Source organism: Apodemus sylvaticus, chromosome 14 (assembly GCF_947179515.1).
Source record: "Apodemus sylvaticus chromosome 14, mApoSyl1.1, whole genome shotgun sequence".
NCBI lineage: Eukaryota > Metazoa > Chordata > Mammalia > Rodentia > Muridae > Apodemus > Apodemus sylvaticus.
The window spans coordinates 39,394,148-39,401,911 of NC_067485.1; the positions used below are offsets into that span (position 1 = coordinate 39,394,148).

The 7,764-nt window shown below is 33.9% G+C and overlaps 1 protein-coding gene across 1 annotated transcript; it reads left to right on the top strand.

Annotated features, from left to right (window-relative positions):
* Window positions 1-376: 376 nt before the first annotated feature.
* Window positions 377-7,156, top strand: LOC127664545 (prolactin-8A8-like). The gene is made up of 6 exons (XM_052156609.1): window positions 377-407; window positions 1,681-1,859; window positions 3,835-3,873; window positions 4,642-4,749; window positions 5,803-5,982; window positions 6,959-7,156. The coding sequence occupies exons 1-6, from the start codon at window positions 377-379 to the stop codon at window positions 7,154-7,156; spliced, it is 735 nt and encodes a 244-aa protein (XP_052012569.1).
* The last annotated feature ends 608 nt before the right edge of the window (window positions 7,157-7,764 follow it).

Below are 7,764 nucleotides of genomic sequence, written 5' to 3' on the forward strand. Positions count from 1 at the left end.
GTACAAAAAAGAGGAAGTTATCAGTAACAGCAATTTTCTTATGGTCTGGCAAGATCATCTTTAATCAGGCACTTGAGAATGGCTTCAGAGATTTCAAAAATAATTTGCACAAGGATCAACATGTAGGAACACGTAAGAAGAAACCATCCAGACACATATAAATATGTTGTAATAAAACAGGTGACATTCCAAGAAGATAGAAAGACATAGTTCAGGAATGAGTGTTTCTGTATGTGACTTCATGTTGTTGAATAGCTTTGCATGCCCTTGGGGTTATCTGCTAGAATATATAGGAACAGGAACCTAACTGAATATACAACTCCAGTGAAACAGATCTCCAGAGACAGACCTCATCCTGCTTTGGAAGTCCTCATTGATGGAGCTGCCATTGAGTCAACCTCACTTCTGTAAGTAAATTCCCCCACCCCTATTCCTCTTAGTAAACATATTCAATTTATTGGTTCTATGAGTTTATTTTACTTAGATTTTACTTTGGAATCTTGGATGTTCTCTCTGGTGTGAAGATACATTTGTTCATACAAATTCTGGATAGACTTTATTATTAACTTTTAAAATTATTTTTCTTGAAAGAAACCTGTACAAAGATACAAGAGACAATTGGATTAGTAGTTTTCATCATCCTTTAATTTGAGACATGCTTCAATGTTCAAAGAGGGTCTTTGTTGTCTTCTTGGCTTCTCTCGTGAGGAGAGAGAAGAAGGAGGAAAGTGTTATTTGGATCTAGTGAGTAAAATTGATGGGAATTATTAAGCAGCTTCCAATGCACAGGGCACCTTCCAGAAGAAAGAATACATCTAAAATGGACAAAATTTTTGAGTTTTCGAAATTGAGAAATATTGAGGACATAAATTCAGTGGATCAAATTAATTTTATCTGAAGGCAGAAGTAACAGAATTGTGATTGTGAGTAAAATGTACTGATGGTTTTTGTTCTGACTATGACATTAGTTGCTAATAAATCATTTGAAAAAGAATTTGATCATGTAATCCTTCTCCAACCTGAATATGTTCAGATTACATTAAGAGAGTATAATCTACTGACAAAATTATTAGGCAGATCAACTCTTAAATGAGTGATCTGAAGTTTTTGATGAAAAAAATTTATGATGTAGTTTTTCATGTTACCAATTGAAAGTTGATATAATATGTTTTAGACAACATCTCTTCATCTTCTTTTTAGTAATCATTGTAGTATTGTCAAATGATTAGAGGAAGCAAAGAGGCAAACTGTGCTATTCCCATGCCCAAAGTGTCTAAAACATTAACATCAAACATGATGATTAAAAACTGCATATTCTTCAAGAGTTTGGTAACTGAAAATGAGGCTAAATTCCAAAGATACGAAACCATCTAAAAATGCAAGTAAGGAACTTATTTTAATTTCAGATATTTATAAAATTCAGAAGGACTTTTGAAGCAATACAAAAAGTTGAAATCACCTGCTTTTCAAACAATTATTCAGAAAATTCAGTTACTTGCATAAGTGCTTAGATTGACTTTAGATGCCATTCCAGATATCCAATATACAGTTATGCAGGAAATAAATTAAAAAACATACTCTTTCAAAAACTAAAAACACCTTTGTCCAAATACAGTAATACTGAGCCTAGAAGAAATCAGGTTAATACACCATCTCTAAATGGGTTTTGTTTCTGTGTAGCAGGGCCACTCCTGCTGCTGGTGATGTCAAACTTGCTGCTTTGGGAGAAAGCTTCATCAAGTCCTACATGTATGGGAGAAAAGGGCGGCTGCTGGAACCCACTTGTGGAAACATTTAACAGCGCAATCCAGAAAGCTGAAACCCTCCGTAAACTTGTTCATAAATTCTACGAAGAGCTTGTAAGTATCACAACCTCCACACTAACACTTTAACTACACTAGAAGCTAAGACATGAAACATCATGACTCAAATATCAGAAAATACATGTTCTTTCAAGAACAAGAAATTTGTTCTTTCAAGAAGCCCATAAATACTAGAAATTGTGGTTTGAAGATATTTAGTGATAACAGTTTGTCTGATATCAGAGCAGGAAGAAAAGCATATCCATTCCCGCTATGGTTATTGTAATTTCTCAAGGTTAGGAAAAGAAGACACTATAGAAAGAGGCAAACCCAGTTCTTCATAGAACTAGAAAGAGCAATTCTCAAATTCATCTGGAATAACAAAAAACCCAGGATAGCTAAAACTATTCTCAACAGTAAAAGAACTTCAGGGGGATTCAGTATCCCAGACTTTAAACTCTACTACAGAGCAATAGTGATAAAAACTGCATGGTATTGGTACAATATCAGGCAAGCAGATCAATGGAATAGGATTGAAGACCCAGAAATGAACCAACACACCTACGGTCACTTGGTCTTCAACAAAGGAGCTGAAAGCATCCAGTGGAAAAAAGATAGTCTTTTCAACAAATGGTGCTGGTTCAATTGGAGGTCAGCATGCAGAAGAATGTGCATCGATCCATTCTTATCTCCTTGTACCAAGCTCAACTCCAAATGGATCAAGGACCTCCACATAAAACCTGACACACTGAAACTAATAGAAAAGAAACTGGGTTAGACACTGGAGGACATGGGCACAGGGGAAAAGTTACTGAATAGAACACCAATAGCTTATGCTCTAAGATCAAGAATTGACAAATGGGACCTCATAAAGCTACAAAGTTTCTGTAAGGCAAAAGACACCCTCAAAAGGACAAAACGTCAACCAACAGACTGGGAAAGGATCTTCACCAACCCTAAATCTGACAGAGGGCTAATATCTAATATATATAAAGAAGTCAAGGAAGTAGAACCCAGAGAACCAAATAACCCTATTAAAAAGTGGGATACGGAGCTAAACAAAGAATTTTCACATGAAGAACTTCGGAGAGCTGAGAAACACCTTAAGAAATGTTCAACATCATTAATCATTAGGGAAATGCAAATAAAAACAACCCTGAGATTTCACCTCACACCAGTCAGAATGGCTAAGGTCAAAAACTCAGGAGACAGCAGGTGTTGGAGAGGATGTGGAGAAAGAGGAACACTCCTCCACTGCTGGTGGGATTGAAAGATGGTGCAGCCACTTTGGAAATCAGTCTGGCGGTTCCTCAGAAAACTGGGCATGACACTTTCTGAGGACCCTGTTATACCACTCCTGGGTATATATCCAGAGGATTCTTCAGCATGCAATAAGGATACATGCTCCACTATGTTCATAGCAGCCCTATTTGTAGTAGCCAGAAGCTGGAAAGAACCTAGGTGTCCTTCAACAGAGGAATGGATACAAAAAATGTGGTGTATATTTACACAATGGAGTACTATTCAGCCATTAGAAACAATGAATTCATGAAATTCTTAGACAAATGGATGGAGCTGGAGAACATCATACTAAGTGAGGTAAACCCGTCTCAAAAGATCAATCATGGTATGCACTCACTGATACGTGGATATTAGCCTAGAAACTTTGAATACCCAGGACATAATCCACAAATTAAATGATGTCCAAAAAGAATGGAGGAGTGGCCCGTGGTTCTGGAAAGACTCAGTGCAAGAGTATAGGGGAATTCCAGAACAGGGAAGTGGGAAGGGGTGGATGGAAGAACAGGGGGACGGAAGAGGGCTAATGGGACTTGAGGGGAGTGGGGACCCAGAAAAAGGGGAAATCATTTGAAATTTAAATAAAAAATATATCAATAAAAAATAAAAAAAAATGAAAGAGGCAAACCTTCAATAAGATGGGCATCAAAAGAATTTGTCTCTGTTTGGAATAAACATGTCATCTTTTATTTTATTGACTAGATGTTATTTTTCTCCCCTGAACATGACTCAGCACCACAACCAATTCTCATCTGAACATTTTACAGCTTTTGTAAGTACCTTACTTTCTTCCAGCTGCTTCCCAATAAGAGCCTCATGTCAAAAATTGCAGGTTATACGCTAAAGCATTATACAATATTTGTATTTCCTGGTCTTAATTGACAGCTTTTCAACTTCTTAACCTTCTGAGTCATTCATTAAGCTTTCATCAATTAGCTGTTTCTTTGAAATAAATAAGATATTCTGTAGTACTTAATATTTATTAATATTTTTATATTTCATTGACTTTGAGTTTACATCAAATTTATTGTAAAATAGTTTATTTGTTGAGTTAAATTGCACACAATTTCATTCAAATACTATTAAAAGCATGCCCAGCTAGATTCTTTTTTGTTAAATTAATTAATTTATAATTTTGTTTACTGGGTAAGGAAATACCCGTGCTTATTGACAGAAAAGAGGAAGCTTAATAAATATGTACTATGACTTTATGCTGAAATGCCAAACAAAGGGAATAATTAAATCACTTTGTTCATCAATTTAATCCTTTCAGTGTCTTCCTTGCTTAGAGTAATTCGTTTGAAGTAAAGAAAAGCATGTAAGAAAGGAAAGAGTATAATATTCAAAAGTTAATTGTAAACCAAATTAAATTGAAGGTATAATGTATAGAAACAAAGCTGTGTGACAGTTTCTTAATTCCTTAATATGAGTATTTTATGAATTACTTATATTAAAATTTACAAATCCACGAAAATTCATTAACATTCAGGACATGAAGCTATTTATTATTTCTGAACTCTGTTGTTTGCTGTATTTTCAGACTTTACGACTGACTAGGCGGCATGAGATTATTTTCAGAGCTGAATATTACTGCCATTCTTCTCTTATAAAACCCCCAAATAAGGGAATTGAATACATAAGTATTGAAGTAAGTTTCCTCCATTGGGTTTTCCACAGAACTCCAAAAGCAATCCAATTGGTTTTGTGGTACTGTCAGTTATAACAGGCATTATGATAGATACAGTAATCATGCATGCAGAAAAAATGAAGATAAAGTATAGAAAATATTCATATTACGGTATTGATCAATTACACAAAAATTAAAATACCCAAAAACAGTGTGGCAAATGCTTAAATACACCATGTAGAAAATGGTATTTTAGGAATGACCAACCACTCAGATTTTGCCTAATAATGTTTTAGAAGTATTTGGCCTGAATTGACTATCCATTGATATATACTCACTCCTCTGTCAGTGATAACAATGTGGCTATATTAATTATATGTTGATAATGGGTTCTGCATGATAACATTCTATGGTACTGAACACTATCCCCCTTCTTGATTTTCAAATTTGTCCTGGTTCTATTTCTTTTTTACCAATCTCATCATCCCTCTATTATAATCTGTGCCTTAACTGAGATTCTCATGAGCAGAATAGTCCTGTGAAATGATAGGTTCTGTTCCTTAGGATGTAACAATGCCAAATTCATGATCAGAAAGTCAACACATCATAACATTTTTTATTTTATGTTGTGATATAGCTCTTCCCTAATACATGGTATATATGAAACCCTTATTGAAAATTATTTTAACCACTTACCCCTGCTTCTATCTGTCATGACTCAATCTTTATTTATTCCTATTGAGTACCAAAAAGACCTGTTTTACAAATTGATAAAAAATAACCAAATAATAATGATTTAACTGTCAAGGGAGCTCTCTGAATTGCATAAGGAGAACAAAATATGATGACATAACTTCAGAGAAATGTTAGTTGATAACCCCTATAATTTCTTTTAATGTTTTTAGAACATGTCATTTGTTTAAATGTTATGCTACCAAACTATGTAACATTTCTAGATGTTCCAGATACACATAGTAAATATATGTCTCAGTTAAGCATCTTTATGTAAACATTACAGGTTTCAAACCTGCTAAACAGAAATTATTAACCCAATTGTTCAATTTTGTTTCACAGTTGGAAGAGTATTTAAAAACTTTGATCAATTATGTGGGTTCCTGGATTAGCCCTCTATTCCATCTAGTCATTGAACTGAATGCCATGCAAGATGACCCTGAAACTATCCTCTCAAAAACCAAGGAGATTGAAGAGAACAACAGACAAATCCTGGATGACCTTAGGTGGATACTCACCAAGGTGAGCACTTCCCATAAGTATAACTCATAAAAGAGGTGAGTTGTGGGAATTAACAATAACAACAAAAAAAAAAACCAATTCTGAAATACCTCTTCTTTCCTGAGTGAAACATAAATATCTAATATTGTTCACAGTCTTTCCATAAGACAGTGTTTCTTAACCTGTGTGTCATTACTCCATTGGAGGTCAAATGATCCTTTCATGGGGATCATGTAATAGATATAGTGAATATCAGCTATTTACATTACAATTACTTAAATTAGGAAAATTTAAGTCATTAAGTAGGAATGAAAATAATTTTATGGTTGAGGTTTACCACAGCATGAAGAACTATTTTAAAAGGGCACACAGCATTAGAAAGTTTGAGAGCCACAGCTCTAATACGTTGTTGGCATCTCCAACTCTTTCAAATGTTTCTTATTTCTTTCCACCCTGGAGATCAGAATGAGACACAGATGTTCATCTTAGGCAGTTAAAAGATACCTTTCCTGGTCATATGAGAGCTCTGGTCCTTTAATCAGTCATCCCTAGGGTCTGCATATTAAATCACCATCTGATCCTCATCACTTATGAGATTTTTATACATAGGCCTCATGGAGGTTGAATTTAGTAGAATAGGGGTGTATATCAGCTTCTGTAAAATAAATATGAAAATACATGTAAGAATTTCCTGAGTTTATAACTGATTGAGCCCTTCAATTGGCCCAGAAACAAACAGAAATTTCTCTGCTTCTGAAACGGAAAACTTCCTCTGCAGCTAATTACATGTTAGAAGAAATATTCTTGAGTCTTCAACACAGATTCTAAAAGTCTAACTGCTTGATAGTCTCTTAGCTTAGATAAATGAAAACTCAAAACTTTGATGGAAACAGTATATTTCTGAATTTATTTCTCTGATTGGATTCAGAAAAAAATAAGGACAGAAGAAAACTAACAATGTAATTGACAATTAACTGATTATTACCTTGATTTTTAGGTCTATCCTACTGCAAAGATGAATGAAAAATTTGCCAACTGGGAACATCTTTCATTATTAAAATCAAATGACAAAAGTGATAAATTTTTGGCAATGTTTAGCCTTTCCAAATGCCTAGAATATGATACAAAGTACATTCTATTTCATCTCAGAATATTGAACTGTCGCATAAATGAAAACGACTGCTATTGGCCATAGCTGACTTGAGGTACTCCACAACAGTTCATCCCTGAGCTGTTGACTTTAATTGTATACATTTCAAATGCATGTTTGGGTATAATGGATCTCTTTTTGAAAAATAAAAGCATTCTATTTGGAAATGTCTAAACCTAAAACTTCTATTCATATTTCTTTCACTGAAAAGAATATATATCAATAAAGTTAGGTTGCCCCAGAATAGATGTTAATATAGCAAAAAAAGTTACACTTTAATAAAGTCACATTCATTTCACAGAAAATGATGAATATCAAGTTATTATAATCAAAGTATAAAAATAATGAACTGATCCATTATCCTAACTAGAATTATATAATTTTTACTGCTTCATGACATTCAGATTGCTCTTAGGAAGCAGTGAAAGCACAGCTATGTGTGACATTTACAAAAACTTGATTTTTAAAAATTAAATTTCTTTTAGGATGAAAACACCAGTTAGTGATGATCTCTTCAAGATGTGCCATAATTCCAATTATAGCTTTGGTCTTCAATAGTATGATCATAGATATGTTCTACATGTTTTCATTTCTCTGCATTTAACAAATATTTTGTTGCTCTATGGTATTTTTCAAAAAAATACACTTCATAT

What these genes read in the sequence shown, in the direction of transcription:
- LOC127664545 (XM_052156609.1), top strand. Translation starts at nt 377, where the DNA reads ATGGAGCTGCCATTGAGTCAACCTCACTTCT. An exon ending in ATAAATTCTACGAAGAGCTT is followed by an intron (nt 1,860 to 3,834) that starts GTAAGTATCACA and finishes AACATGACTCAG; the next exon opens with CACCACAACCAATTCTCATC. An exon ending in CTGAACATTTTACAGCTTTT is followed by an intron (nt 3,874 to 4,641) that starts GTAAGTACCTTA and finishes CTGTATTTTCAG; the next exon opens with ACTTTACGACTGACTAGGCG.